Source organism: Nannospalax galili, unplaced genomic scaffold (genome assembly GCF_000622305.1).
Source record: "Nannospalax galili isolate Female #2095 unplaced genomic scaffold, S.galili_v1.0 scaffold846, whole genome shotgun sequence".
NCBI lineage: Eukaryota > Metazoa > Chordata > Mammalia > Rodentia > Spalacidae > Nannospalax > Nannospalax galili.
Window position 1 is genome coordinate 1,408,182 of NW_008356458.1, and position 16,195 is coordinate 1,424,376.

Below are 16,195 nucleotides of genomic sequence, written 5' to 3' on the forward strand. Positions count from 1 at the left end.
TAGATACAAAGATATATACATAGATAGATAGATAGATAGATAGATAGATACAAAGATATATACATAGATAGATATATAGATACATAGATGACAAGCAGACAGCAGAACCAATTCTGTAGAACCCAGGCAGTCCTACTGTATTGGTAAACTCAGTTGTAGCATCTCTTCCTTTTGTAGTCAGGATAAGGCAGGTCCTTCTAAAGGAATTTGTTCTCTCTTTTCAGACTCCTACGCAAGAGGATCCGGAGCTTCCACCTCAAATGCATGTACGCTGTCAGCCATCAGCACAATAATGATTTCCCTCACAGCCAGGTCCAGTTTATGACAAAAGTCATCTAAAAGACTTGCTATTTATAATATAAGCAACATTTAGCTAGTTGTTTTGAAGACACCCAGTACTAAGTAATATTGTTGTTCAAGTACATCTTATTACTGGAAAAAAATGTCTTTTGCTTCTTTAGGAATGGCATTATACAGTACTTCCTCAAAGCAAATCTAGCTTTGTCTGAAGTTTCTTTGGAAACTCTGCAATGCACTGAAGACATCTGTAATATGATGTTACCAAAGCAGTTTACATATGTCCTTATATGCATATTTTTATTATATATTTAGTGTTTTATAGAATTTTTTAAAGTTAACATATAATGTAGATATTGATTTTTTTTCCTCTGCTGTAAAATGCTCTGGGCAACACAACCATACAATTATGATTTCAGACTAGTTCCTTTAAAGACAGAGTTTGAGACTTATCTTGGTAAATGAATTGCAAATGACTTGTATAGTTTTACAAGGATCTAGTGACAAAACAGCTGGAGACTCTTGGTCTGTAACTCAAGACTGTGTATATAAATTACTCCTTGGATGGTTAATGCATTGAATCAAGTTCTTTTGACATATACAATATGTTTTCCTACCCTGTTGTGAATTTTATTGTTCAACACAACTTGAGATGGTTTCAGGAATGGCTAAAGAAATCTCAAAAGTTAAACTTCCAGCCTAAGAGGCACCTGTGCAATACTCCCACCCCTGACTTTAGCATTGTACGGTAAGAGTTCCTTTGAGCATTGTCTTTGTGGTAGCATTATCTTAGGCATTGGATTTGAAGTTACATGTCCTGTAGTAACATAGATCAAAGTTACTATAGTCAGCCAAGTCTTTCGAAGCATAAAACATAATTTTACTATCTTTAAATATATCTGTTTTGAATGTAAATTTTAAAAAAGTAATTCTGTCAATGGATTTATAATTTCTTTTCAAAATTTCTTACAGCTAACACATGTATCTCTGTGATAATAGAGCCCTTTTTTTGAATTACAGTCACATATGGAATTTGGAAGATTTCTCCTCTTTCAGCAAATAGTTGCTACAAAGAATTTTTCATATGATTCTATAAAATATTAGTAGTACGAATGTATGATATCTTGATGACTCTCCTGTTTTATGATAGGTAGCCTAAATGCTTTATAAGCTTTCTGTTCTAAATCTTAAAATCACAATTTAAAAATGACAATATCAACAGAACCTTATTCTTATGATGAGAACTATTTGTTATGATGGGGGAGGTTTTGTAAGCAGACACTGGTGGACTAGAAAGGGCAATGAGATTTTCTATAAAGATTTTCACAGGCAAACATGCAGTCACCTTTTTCTTCTTTCTTGGAGAGCTCACATTTGCCTGTAATTTGACATTTTTGCTTACAAATAACATACCTTTTCAAACTGCTAGTTATATTTATCCAATAAAGTCATAATCAGGAGTCCGTTCGTGTAAAAATTAGGCTGGTAACAGGGAAAATATATTGTCAGTATTTCAGCTGTGTTCTTTCCTAGTTTGACTATGGTTACTTCTATGTTAAAATACAATTTAAAATCACACACAAAAAAATCAACAAAATAATAAAATGAATGAAAAAATGATACCCTAGGTAGTTCCCAACCCCAGTGTAAATGACATTTACCAGTGATCTAGCATATGTAATCTTTTTTAAAGGTATTGTTAATAAATATTCTGTTATTTGTAAAGATACTTGTCTTCTGGAAGCATTTTTCCTGCCTGCCTGTCAGGGAATTTGTTAGCTTACCCTTGTGCTAGTTATAGTTGGGATCATAGAGGGATGCAGAAGCCTCTAGCCATGGCCCAAAGCTAGATGTCCCAGAGCTATCCCTTTGGAACTGACAACTTTAAGGACACCATTTCAAATCCTCTTTGGAAACATAGAGGGTCAAAGTCTAGTAATAAAGGTTCTGAAGATCAGACTTGAATATTTTCTCTTGGTTAGCCAAGTCTTTTCTATATTTTACATAAGCATATCTGTTTTCCCCATGCATTGCCAAAATGATAAAATCTAAAGTTAAGCACGTAAGGCCCTTCCTAGTCTAAAATCCTTTAACCCTATATACAGCCACACTGACCCTTCCTGGTCCCCGAACACTGCTTGCTTTTGGTCTCACCTTTGTGCCTTTTGGTCTCATGGCTGCTCCTCCTTCAAATGCCCTCTTCACTCTCCCACCCAAATATTGATTATTCTAAGGCATCTCCAACACCCCAGCTCATCTGTGAGGTCTTCCCACTTTCCCAGCCTTGTGATGTCCTCCCTCTGAATTTTCTGCAACCCCCCTTCATTTAGTATTTAGTTGGGTACAACTTTTGGAAATCTCTTGTACTGTTATCTTGCATTTGAACCTAAGTCCTGTATTGTTACTTACTATTCCTTGTATGTATACCTTGTCTTCCCAACTAGATTGTAAGCTCCTTGAGGGCAGGGACATTGGTCTTCTCTTCCATGTACTCTCCATAGTGCCTAGCACAGTGCCTTGCAATAAATACTCATTGATGAATTGATTGAAGGGGTCTTTGAAGTAGCATTTTGCATCAGTTGCCCGCCTGTGTGCTATAGCAAACCAAGCAGGGAAGACTGTGTCACAGCTTCTGTGATGTGCTGGAAAGTGCTAGTGTCTTCTAATGTGATGCTTTGATGAACTCCTTTCACCTCTCAGCTTTATCATCTGATAATGAGTTTCTGAGTTACTCTGATTGAACTGAAAAGTTTTAGCAAATGCCTCATAGGCACCTTCACCAAAGCTTCTATGATTTGTTGACTTCCATGGTTGTTACAGGTTGGGCCCATTGTTTGAAAGCAACAGAAACAATTCTCCTAAGTAAACAGAAAGGAACTAAGTAGCATCATGCAGTCATCAGAGGAGCCTAGGAAACACCTGAGGTCCAAATCTTGATGAGGCTAAGAATTGGACCAACTCTGTGTCCAGACTGCAGGAACCTTGCAAAGGCTTTTTGCTGTGCAGTTTGGGGGATAAACAAAATTTCTGGTTTTGATGCCACTTTGCTCAATATACAAACTCTTTAGGGAGTGTCTCATCAATGTGGGTCATACAGCCAGAGCACCTTGCTTACACCAAAGCAGCATGCATGACGAGGGAGAATGTGCTCAGACTGGAATGTTTCTAGAGGGTGAAAGAATAGGTACCGGGAGACTAAACAACAAATTCTCTATGGACAGTCAACCAAGGGAACGTCCCAAGCACTAAGTCCAAGTCACATACCTAGGTGGAATATGTCACTGCTTGAGATGTTTCCCCCAGGGGAAGTTTGCTTTATTTAACCTTTTCAAGTTCTTGACCTTTGCCTCTTTCGTGTGTCATCTACCTGTAATTTAGTTGTATAAAAGAGCATTCTATTCTGACATATAATTGAATTCTTTCTGTGTAACTAGCTTTTAGAGAGCCCACACACTCTATGTACACAGCAGCAGCTTTCTGTGTGTGTAGATGACATGGATGATAAACTTCGTTTCTCAGGTAAGCACCGAATTCCTCCAGCCTATGAGGTAGAAGGCTCCAGGAACTTTTTATCATGAAACAGAATGATTGAGCTATTCCTCCACCAAAATGTTGGTATTTACATCAAGGAGGGTATTTAAATCCAGTTAACCTTTTCCCAATCTCTCGTACATCCCCTGCCTTGCAACTAATATGCTCAAGGAATGTTTCTTATACAAGTGGCCCATAATTAACTACTAAATGTCATGGAATTTAGTGTAATATCATCCAACAGGTGAATCTTTTAATTGTACTAGACTAAGACTGCTACTCTCCTCCCCCATTCGCATCAGCCTTCAAAGCTTGATTGTATTTTCCAGTTGTGAAAAGTAGTACTGAGCTCTTGCTGAGAATGTGGTTAACCCAAGTGATTTGAAATATATACCTTTAAAATTAAGGCTCTTTAGTGAAATTATGGACATACCAATATTATTCCATCAGAAAATGCCAGCCACTAGAGCCTTACAAAGGCAGCCTAACCCAAAGGCTAAGAATATGTGTTCAACATTATAACTTCTGACAACTGCCACTTTTTACATAGGATAAAGTTTATGATGCTCTAAATGCATGACTTTGCAAACATTAGTGATTATTATTATTGCTATTAGTGGTAGTAGTGATGTTTTGTTTTGTTTATGAGACAGGGTCTCTCTGTAGCCCCTGTTGGCCTGGAACTTGCTATATAGACCAGGCTGCCCTCAGTTTCACAGAGATCCACCTGCCTCTGCCTCCTGAGTACTGGGACTAAAGGCGTGTGACACCATACCGTGAACAGTAGTGATTTATTTTTATAAATTAGTTATTGCTTTTCTCCAGGGACATAAAAACTGCAAGTATAAAGTAGTTAAATTCCACTGGTTCATTTACTATGGCCTTTTATTTAAATCTTTTTTACTGTACATATTTATATATAACCATCTTGATACAATAATAGGATATATACTAATATGAATATTGAAATTAATATTGACCTAAAAGAAGGTAGGCAGTAGGTTCTTCATTCAGATGCCAGGTGTTCCAGAAGATCACTTTCAGTGATCTTGTTGTACTTTCAGTGCATATTGTACTGAGCTGTCCTTTTTCTTCCAGGCATGTGATCAGTATTTATTCTTGATAGCCAGCCATCTCTCTGCAAGTAGTATTTAAACCATTTTCACTTATTTGAGTCAAAGGATGAGCATATCGGTTGCTGTTTCATGTGATCAGCTAAAGTGTGATCAGTCTGTGAAAGTCCATTTTGTAGGAAGATCCCCTTTAACCCTTGTGATAAATGGGCCATGTAGATGAAGTGTTCCAAGTCCACAATTCAAGGGTAAAATACAATAATAACCAAGTCCATCGTTCAAACAAAACTGGCCTCTATTCTTTATCCTCACGGTTATGGTCAGATGGAGATTAACAGAGCTCTAATCACACAGATCATACACACAAAATCCTTTTTTTTAAAAAAAAAGGTTAACCACATGATAGATCTGAGGGTTTAGAAACTGTAAGGCTGAGGTGCTTAATATGGATATGATTAAACATGACATCTACAATCTCTCTCAACTCGGCCTTCTCTATATAGTCTTTCCACTTGTTAGGAATAACACAAATTATGACTGGATAGAAATATATCTTGGCATTTTAATGAACAAATAGTAATATCTTTGATTTTTATGGTTTTCAAAGTGTTGTTCACACTAAAGAAGGAAAAGGTACAAATTTCACCTTTTTCATTAATGAAATGAAAGCGAAGAGATAATTCCAGGAGACCAAAGCAACACAGACCATTAGAAAGCCAGGGCTAGACATAAGCTTTTGGTTTATTTTTGTTTTCTGAGACAGGGTCTTCCCATAGTCCCAGATAACCTGTAACTTACTATGTAGCCCAGGCTATCCCCAATCTCCCAGAGATCTTCCAACCTCTGCCTCCTGAGAAGAGAAGATAGGTTGGAGTCAGAAACTAGACCTTACGTTCAGCTAGAGGAAAGTGCAGGACACTGAGTCAGCAAGAGGTTGAGATGAGAGGAAAGGATGTCTGAGGTGAGGATTGGGTATGAGGAAATTCTGGACAGGGCAAGTCCAGGACAGAACTATCCAAAAGTGCAGGAGAGGATAAAGCCCATTAAGTAGTTTGACTTATTCAGCAGAGGACTGTTAGCAACATTCTACACCAGGCAATAATATAGGCACAGGAGGAATATACATGGGAAAGCCAAGAAACCTGGAACAGCATATTGTGACAACAGAGAGAAATGCAATGATAACAATAGTTAACAGTGCTCATGGCGAGTCTTGGTGCAGATAAGCCTGGTGATCCCTATTTTATACATGGAGAAGTGGTGCTGAGAGGTTCGGAGATATGCCCTACCTCCAATAGCTAAGCAGAGGCCAGGAATTCAGATGCTTGTGACAAGGCTCTAGAGACCCTTCTAAACACTAGATTTATGTATCCATGTATAGATGATAGATGGGTGAGTGACTAGATAGACCGACAGTCAGTCAGACCGACAGTCAGACAGACAGACAGACAGGTAAGGGAGGAGGTAGCAAGCATCTAGGAGGTTCTAGTTGAGTGTGGAAATTGAGCAGGGCTTGAACTAGCTCCCAGACACAATTCCTGCAGAGAGATTCCATATGGGTTGTGTGTGGTGATTTCTTTATTTCAAAGTAGACTGTTTCTCTTTCTTTTATTGAGACAGTCAGACCGACAGTCAGACAGACAGACAGACAGGTAAGGGAGGAGGTAGCAAGCATCTAGGAGGTTGTAGTTGAGTGTGGAAATTGAGCAGGGCTTGAACTAGCTCCCAGACACAATTCCTGCAGAGAGATTCCATATGGGTTGTGTGTGGTGATTTCTTTATTTCAAAGTAGACTGTTTCTCTTTCTTTTATTGCAAATTGTTTTGAACTCTGATTTGTAGCACCAGTCTTTAACCTTTAAGCTGTCATTCCAATACTGCCAAATTCAGGGTTGTCAAATAAAATATGAATGGCCAGTTAAACTTGGATATCAGAGAGAACAAATGTGTACTTTTTTTGAGCATATGTCCCATACAATATTTCTTTGAAATTCAAATTTGATGGGTCCTCCTCTGTATGCTAAATCTTGTAGTCCTGTGCAGTGAGGAAGATGTACATTTCCTTTAATAAAGTCATTATTTTTTAAGTTCAAAATTTCAGGGTCTTGCTGATGTCTGAGGATTAATTGCTCTGAGCTTGAAACATGGGGCTTACTGATTTAAGTCTGGTTCAGTGTTCCTTCCCTCTTTCTTTAGATGGGTGTGTGTGTGTGTGTGTGTGTGTGTGTGTGTGTGTGTGTGTGTGTGTTTCCTGAGAGCCAGGACTGGTGGATGATGTTCCTCTTAGAGCTGTCCTCAAAAGGATATTAAGACAAAAAGATTGTTTCAAAGCAAAGTATATATAACAATGAGATTTTTAAAAAGGAGTGGAGAAAATGACAGAAATATTTCAGAGTTATAAAAATGATCTTCTTGCCAAGAAAATAAGCTACTCTATACTAGTTGGGAATTTATGTAACTGATACAGTATTTACCCATCTTTAGGACAAACTATCTGACACCAAATGACTAGCAAATTTAACTGGCACAAGTGTTCCTCTTATTGAGTAATCAAGAGTTGGACTCTTCTTGTATGCCACATGGGCTGGGCATTGGAGAAACTGAGACAAACAGGATGAGGCTGCTCTCCTTATAGCTTATTGGAAAAGACCAGAACATACATGTATTTAAAATACAGCCCAAAAATGTAGACAGATTAAAAATAGGAACAAAAGTTCTGCTCCTGTTTCAAGCAAAACCAATTAATAGCAAGGCTAAGTTCAGGCAAACAACAATTTTTCACCAGTGGACTCACGACAGAATGGTACATTTTATTATTTAATTAAACATTTTCTCAAATTGGTTGTTTTTCAAACAAACAGGAAATGAACAGCACCCTTGAAAGTAATATATTTTGGATCATTAAGTTATGTACAGGTAACTACTAGCCCAACTGCGAAATCTATCCCATTTGTCCATTTTTGTAAGTAAATGATAGACTGCAACCACTTGCTCCTTGTACTATAAAGAGCAGCTGCAATGGAGACCATAAAATCTCAGAGAGTATTTACTGCCTACATTCCAGACCTCTAAGAAGCTACGTGGCCTTTAAACTACCCACACTTTATTGTTTTCCTTTTTTAACTCTCCCATCCACCCAGGTTTATGTGCTAACTATCACCTGAGAGGGACACTTTGTTTTTACTTTTAACAAAGGAAATGAACCTAATAACATCTTGATGCTGAAAAATAAAAATACACGAGAATTTCAACACAATGCATGTGGGCTTCTTGGTGTTGCTATTGACACCACGTATGGAGATGACCAAAATGGCTGGCAAGGCTGGAGCAAGTGCTCAGTGCGCATAGGTGCGCTAAGTGTGCAGGTGCGGTGGCACCAACAGCCGACTGACTGCAGAGATCACGGGAGGTGCTTCCAAAGTGATGTCAACTGACAGTTCTTACTTCGTTGTTTCATATCTGGTGCAAGCTGAGTTAGAGGTCTAAGTACCTCAGCTGGGTGCTGGTTTCTAATCTGAAGCACATTGAAGGAATCTGCTTCCATTTCTTTTGTCTTGCTCAGCTCAGCAGCCAGTTAGTTCCAGTACTACTGAGGGCTTGCATAATAAACAAAGGTACACAAGAAACCGTTCTTGACCTCAGAGTGCTTACACAATAGATGAGAAACAAAATTGTGAATGATGTAAGAATTACACAGAAGGTACCTGGGACACTTTGTTCAAATTGGAAATTAAATGAACTTTGAGGTAACCAAGAGTCAAATGTTAGAAGGTTGACGAGATGGTAAAAAGATGAGGTTTTTTTCCCACTGAAGAAAGCTTAAGTAATCATGGAAGGGAGAGGGGAAGTAGCAGGGTGCTCACAGAAACTAGCGTGTGACTGGAGAGCTCCTGAGAAGCCAGGTAATAGTGGACCTCTTGTTTAGATGAGTTTTAGTTTGATGAAGCATTTTTTGAGGGTTTTGGACAGGGTGATTGATGCAGGCAGATATGCCTTTAACAGAGATGGCATCCTGGAGGTCAGAAAATCAGTTGCAAGGCTGCTGCAGTCTTAGCTGAGAGACAGTGATAGCAATAGTGGGGACAGAGAAGGGAAATGTTTAAGGGGAAAAATTAAGAAATATTCCTCTCTTGATTATGCAGACTTAGACAAGACCCTTAGTTACTTATGATAAAAAGTTTATTTCAAGCCACATTTACATTCACATCCATCACCTAACCCAGCATGACACTGAGAAAAGTCAAGATTGTCATTGTTCAATATGATTTCTAAAAGAAAACGTTTTCATCCTGGAACTCGATTTATGGGCTCCGGAAGCAGGACTAGCACCATAGTCATTGTCACAAAGCTCCTTGGGGTGGCACAAGGGCCTTTTAATTAGGCTTTTCACCTTTGCTCAAGCCACCGAAGGTTGTTTTTAGTTCTCTGTTCTCACCTCTACTTATCTACCTTTTCCTTAACAAATTAGCACCTAAGATTTATTCATTCTACCAACAGATGGTCCTGACAAATACAAGACTCAACATGAAACGTTTGGATTTTTAATCAAGAAGTTCTTTGCCCTCATGGGCTCTTCCCCAGCCAGTATAAATAGTATTGGCCCAAGGCAGCTCAATGAGGCTCAGGTCGGGGAGCTTCATCCCCTAGTCTCTTCAAACTCCTCTTATGTTACTCTGCATGAATTCCAAGTGCCAAGGAAAGGGACTGGAATAAAGTATTGCTTGCAAAGGATGTCTTGGTGAACCAGTGTTTGTTTGGATTCTATGGCTATGAAAGATCTAGAAGGAAAGTCAGTCTCCATCCTATGCACGTAGGAGCCAGTCCTGTGACCTCAGGTTCCATCAGCCTGTAGGTATCAGCTGGCTGCTTCCAATTACATTCTCATTGGACACCTGTCTTTCTCTCCACATAGGTCTTGATAATCTCTACTGAATACAGTTGAATTTTAAACACATGAAAAGTGCTGTTTTAGAGCTGGGAGAACTTCAGACCGCTCACTAGGCATTTCTAGTTCTTAGGGGTTAGGTACTGTTATAGACTCTGAAGATAAAAAAATTAATTTCACATTCATGCCACACACACTCCTGGAGCTCATGGTCAAACAGGGAGGCAGTCAACTATTTGGTACATATTTCAGTACTCAAAGCTCACAATGAGAATCCAGAGGTATCATCTACCAAGATTTTGAAGCCCTCATAGAGGAAGTAATGTTGGATCTATATTTTCAAAGAATGGTTGAGTGCCACTAGCCAAGAATGAGGAAGAGTAAGTTCACAACTCACTAAGAAGGCCACGTGAGCTGCTTTGTATTGCTTTTTACATCAAACCAGAGTTAAATGGTAGTACCCATTGGAATGGGGGCAGGAGGTCTCTGGAGCCTAGGGCATTGCTGGCTGCTGAGGTCTAGGGTGGTGCTCTAAAGTGAGGACTACACCAAAAAATGAACAACTAGCTTCGTATGGGGGCAGCTCCCCAGCTCCTTCTTCTGGTCTAGCCTCCTAGGTAGTGGTGGTTTCAAAAGTGCTGTTTCTAGATTCTTCTTTGCAAGACAAGAGACAGGGAACTCAGCCTTTTGACTGATTGTTCCCACTTCTTACTCCTTCAACAGATGGCTTTCAAGTTGTGATGCTCGAAAGAAATGATCAGTGTGGTCTGCAGACCAGCAGTATTGGCATCACCTGAGATTTGTTGACCATGCAGATTCTTGACTCTACCCCAAACCTGCTCAGTCAGACCAGTGTTTATTATAAATATAAGTTCTTGAGCACCATTCACAGAGCTTCTGGGACAGTGGATGAGCAAACATTTTTCCCATTATTATAACACTTCTATGGAACTTGGCCATCCTGGCCCCACCCCTAAAGCAAACTTCAGTCTCCTCTGTATTACTGGGATCCCCTGGGCCTGATAATCAGCTCATCACTAAACCCTTTTCTGGTTAATGACTTTTCTCAGCCCCAGTTACTGTGTCTTTAGCATGTGGGCAGCAATCCATGACCTAGTGCAGGCTCGTTAAGACCAGAAAGGAGGTGTCAAGTATCTGGTATAGCACTCTGACCCTTGGGAAATGATCAGACTTTGACAGATGTCATGAGTGTTGTATCTTTCATTCTTGGCACAACTTTTCGTAACTTACAGCGCATGACCGTAGGCTAATTGGAAAAGTCTTGCCTGAAGTACATGGTACTCATCGTGCCCCACTCCCACCTTGGAGTATCAAACCTGACTAAACCAGCTCCAGAAAGCTTGTATAGACCATGATGGGATTCCGAGCACTCTTGCCTCCCTAACTTGTCTCAAGCTCTTTGACCCAAAGCTATGTAAAATCAACACTATCAAGGTCCCTGTTATAACTCACTGGTCCTCCTTCTGGGACATAGCTATGCTTGGTTCTACGTGAAGCCCACTGCCCAACACAGAGCCCTGTAGATATAGACTCATATATGAACATGTTTTTCTATACAGGTTGTAATGTTTAATTGGAGGGATTATAGGTGCCCTTTCTAACTTAAGTGAATAGGGCTGATTGGGCACTAGTTGATCAATGATTTGCTATGCAGGCTCTGGCAGCAAACATCTCTTCAAGAAGTTCATTCTTGGCCCAGCTATCACCTTCACAGCAGAGATACGCTCAATCTCTTTCTCAGCATATTTCCAGAGTACCAGATGCCTTGAAGAATATAATCCTTGAGCAAAATCCTGCCCTCTTTTTCAAAAGGGGGCAATGTTCATTTGTTCATGTGTGTGCATGTGTATGTGTGTGTAGGCCAGAAGTCAGTGTCAGGTGCTCTCCCCAGTCATTCTCCCCCGTACATTTTGTGACAGAATCTCTCACTGAACCTAGAGCTCACCAATTTGACCAAACTGCCTAGCCAGCAACACCCAGAGCCTCCTACCTCTGTCTCCCAAGACTGGAATTATAGGTACATACACATACTCCATACCTGGCTCCTGAATCCAGGTTCACTCCAGAAGGGTGCAAAATGCCTCTTCCTAAGAGTTTAGCTGAGCGCTTCTACTGGCAATAGAAACAGCCAAGCTGACACTCCCGGAAGTAAACGCATGTGCCATTAGCTTTAGAAAGTGTCTCTTGTGCAAAAACTTTGAATTAAGTCAGGCAAACTGCAAAGATTGGCAGGCATGAGGAAGGGCTGCTTTTCAGAGTGTGTGGCAGAAAATATGGCAGCATGCTCAAACAGATCTGCTACCTTGCTGTGAACAAGGAGGTTTTCAAGAAACATGTACAGTTTGAGTCAAGACTCAAGAGTCTGGATGCATTGCTTTGCAACCAAATGGAGCGTTCAGTACATTTCGAATACTTTCTCACTGACAGACACAGAGTCCTTGTTCTTGTCACTCAGTTATGTGCATGAGTTCCTTTGAGAATGCCACAGTGACCCTCAAAACATGGAATTTTCAAAGATCTCAAATCCAGGCTCTTTCACATAACTTATGATTTCAACTTCTGTTTCATTGGAACCAGTTTTCTGCAAGGAAAAAAAAATCTTTACATATCTTTTAGAGAATAGCTCATATACTTTAATTCTTTACAATTGGTTTTAAGCAAAATTGTAAATGTTGAGGAAAATATCAAAGCTAAAGGGGGAGGAAGAAAAAAAAATCTATAACCTATTTCCCAAACATATCCCAATGCTTCTCCTCAGCCTTTTTGGTAGGCATAAAGTTTCTTTACTTTTATAATGAAATAATAGGGATGCACAGCTTTATCTATTATTTTGGTGCTGGGATCCACCCTAGGGTCTTGTGCATGCAATGCATGAGGTGTGCTACTGAGATAGACCCTCAGTATAAATTACACAGCTGTGTGAATTTACTTTTTGTAACATCATATAATACTTGAAATTATTTTTGTTTCTCTCTCTCTCTCTCTGTGTGTGTGTGTGTGTAGGAGGGAAGTGGAACTGGAGAAGAAACCCAATGTCTTGCACATATTAGGCAGGTATACTACCCCTGAACTACACCCACAGCTTGACTTGATCATTTTCAATGGTTACATCCTATTTCATTCACAGTTTTCAACAATATTCTAACTAATTTGACAATGAAGCTCTACTTCAGTTGGTAGAGTGCTTGCATGGCATGTAAAAAGCCCTCGTTGCAACTCCCAGCATGACATAAACCAGGTGTGGCCGTGCATGCCTATAATTCCAGAAGATCAAAAGTTCAAGATCATCCTCAGGTAAATAGCAAGTTTGAGGCCAGCCCTAGGTACATGAGGCCCTGTAAATAGCAAGTTTGAGGCCAGCCCTAGGTACATGAGGCCCTGTATCCCCAAACTGAAAGATTCTAGAAAATTGGAGCTTTTGTTTTCTCTAATTTTGCCTATAACAAATGATGTTAGTAATAATTAGGAAATGTGTAATAAAAATATTACCTATGAGAGATCATATTATTTCCCTCATTACTTATCTAAACATATTTTAAACACCTACTCTACCCTAGATACTGTCCTGCCCATTGGGTACAACCTGAGGAGCACAACAGACATGGGCCCTGCCTTATGCACATTATTTCTCTGGTTACCAGTACAAAACCCAAAAGCAATAGAAACTAGTTTCTGAAATTGTCAAAGCTCAGGGTATGATTTTTAAAAATCTTTTTTACTGCCTACTGGATGTCATAAAATAATTTCTAAGTTGAGGTCTGAAGAAACAAAATCTTGCTTAACAGGAGCTCTGGGATTGCCAGTACCTTCCACATCCTGTGACTTTGAACACCCACACCAAGCCTGGAGGTGCAAGTAACAGTCAGCTCCCAAATCACTATTTTGCACCTGTGGATTCATATAACTGCTCTGCTTTCTTGTTATTATTCCCTAAACTATGCAGTGTGATTGCCACCCACATAGCATGTACATTGTATTACTTATTAGAAGTAATCTTGAGAGATTACAATGTAGGGCAGGATGTGTAAGGTCTCAGCTCATACTGTGCCCCTTTACATCAAGAACTTGAGTGAGCATCACAGGCTTTGGCATCCACAGTGGGTGCTCAACCGGTTTCACACCATTACCACTAAAGGACAACTCTGGACATAGAGAATTTCTTTTTTCACACACGAGATGCTCTCCAGGGGTCACCATCAAAGGCACAGATGGGTCCCCTTTTCCCTCTGTTGGGTCCCTGGGAGTAGAATGAGGGAGAGGCTGGGGCACTGCTGCACATGGCCCAAATGTGCTTAGCTTTGTGGTTGTTCACATTCTCTCTCAGGTTCAAACTTTGGGCCTAGTGCTGAGAACACCGTGTCATACTTCATTTTCTGAGTCTTTTGTTCTCTCTGCCTCTCGCTCCCTCTTTCTTCCTCTCTCTTCTCCATTTGTTTTCATGTAAAACTCTGCAATGGGATGAGAGAGTAAGCTGTCCTGAGAAGCCAGGCAATGCTGACATTAATCCTCCACATGTTCTGAAACCAGCTTGTCTACCCCAAGTCCTTATTCTACACACATGACTTGATTTTAATTAACAACAAACCAGAAGCTTAGACAGTAAGCTCTTAAGCCAGTTTCTTTCACCAGTCCTAGAATATTAACAGAATCTTTTGGAGCTCTGTAGGGAAATTAGATATCAGTCTTAAAATTGTCCATTAAGAGAACAGAGCAAATGACTGCAGTGTCATGTTTAACTCCAGTGTGATTTTCTCTGCTACAACAAAGAGGAATTGGCAGTGTATATCCAGATGAGCCAAGGTGGATTCACACAGGGCCTCCCCTTCCCAAAGAGCTATGGGTAAGTGAGAACAGAAGGACTGTTCTTCAGTGGAGGAGAATACAAAGATTCATCCCAGGGCAGTGGGACAAGCTGGCTGGCCTTCATTCCTTGCCTCAGTGGCTTAGGTCCCTACTATCTGTAAGTCATTCCAAACCCTCAAATTGCCAACTCTAAAGAAATTTTGGAGTTTGTTGAAATTAATCATTTTGGTGAGTTTTTCATCAACCCCTGTCTTTCCCAACCAGCTACCAGATGGTCCAGTCACTTACATTGGAGAAAGTTCTAAGTTTGTTAGGAAAATTCTCTGCCTAAATTGGATGTCAGCAAATCACAGACTAATGTGGTCTACTGCCTGCTTTTGTATATAAAGTTTTATTGGAACACAGCCATGCTTACTCGTTTTTCTATGGATATATTCTTAATGACAAACCATTCAACCTTAAAATGTATATTTTCTGGCTCTTTTTAGGAACAGTGTGCTTTCCTTTATCTAAATAATTATTCAATGGAAAGATAAAGTTGACAAAGTGCAGTAACTGCACACAGAAAATCATAAACACTGCAGATAGAAACTAAATACCTAATTACGCTAAGTGAGATGCTGTCAATATTGTTAAGATGTCACTTTCCCCCAAAATTAATGCATCATTCACCTCAGTCCAACTCAACTTCCAGGTGCCTGCCTCCCCACCCCCTTTTTGTAAAAGCTGACACGCTGGCTCTAAAATGTATGTGATAAAAGACAAAATAATCAAAACAACTTTGGGAAAAACAAAATCACTTTTGAAGGTCTACACATTGTCAAGGTTTACAATAAAGTTATAGTAGTCATGATAATTTTGTTTTGCCAGAATCTCAAATGTACCTCTTATGTACAGAAAAGTCACTTGAGAGTCCTAGAACTGAAGGAAGTGCCAGTGATCAGCTGAGAGATGGTGGATATGAAATTTAAGTTCAAGTTTAACTGACAAGGGCACTTGTCATTGAACAAAATCTTTTCCAACAACATACATGGCCGTGTGTGTGTGTGTGTGTGTGTGTATGTGTGTGTGTGTGTGTGTGTGCAAGTTTAACTGACAAGGGCACTTATCATTGAACAAAATCTTTTCCAACAACATATATGGCCGTGTGTGTGTGTGTATGTGTATGTGTGTGTGTGTGTGTGTATGTGTGTGTGTGTGTGTATACAGAGAGAGAGAGATTAATATACATCTATGCAGACATAAAGCGAGAGACTGATACTCATCCCTGGACAGTTAGGACAGCTCTTAGAATCTCTCAACATTACCTCACAGTTGGTCACCACTAAGAGATCTTTGATGTTATTCTTTGGCACTGGAACTGGTGGAAACAACTTGGTCCATAAGTGACACCTGACAACAGTGAGGGAACTGGGTGAGTGTGAACATCTCTCTTGCCTAAATTCACACTCTAGAAATTGACTGCCATGAGTAACTGTGTGATAAATTCACATTCTCTGTTGATCAAGACTTCTAAATTGTCTACAACACTGAAAACCTTGGGGTGCTGCACAGCTGTGGTTTGGCTTCTGAGATTCAGGAAACAG

At 39.8% G+C, this 16,195-nt stretch overlaps 2 protein-coding genes across 2 annotated transcripts in view; one reads left to right on the forward strand and one right to left on the reverse strand.

Moving 5' to 3' along the window:
• The window catches only part of Cntn4 (contactin 4), a 1,122,320-nt gene extending 1,120,296 nt beyond the window's left edge, over nt 1-2,024 (forward strand). Inside the window, exon 26 of the mRNA XM_008854554.1 lies at nt 225-2,024. Coding sequence (XP_008852776.1) covers nt 225-325 — 101 coding nt within the window. The 3' untranslated portion in view covers nt 326-2,024. The remainder of the gene's footprint in view (nt 1-224) is intronic.
• A 10,276-nt stretch (nt 2,025-12,300) lies between these two features.
• Nucleotides 12,301-16,195, reverse strand: part of Il5ra (interleukin 5 receptor subunit alpha) — a 34,826-nt gene continuing 30,931 nt past the window's right edge. Inside the window, exons 10-11 of the mRNA XM_008854580.1 lie at nt 15,917-16,001; nt 12,301-12,387 (exon numbers count right to left, since the gene is read on the reverse strand). Of these exons, the coding sequence (XP_008852802.1) occupies nt 12,301-12,387; nt 15,917-16,001 (172 nt within the window). The remainder of the gene's footprint in view (nt 12,388-15,916; nt 16,002-16,195) is intronic.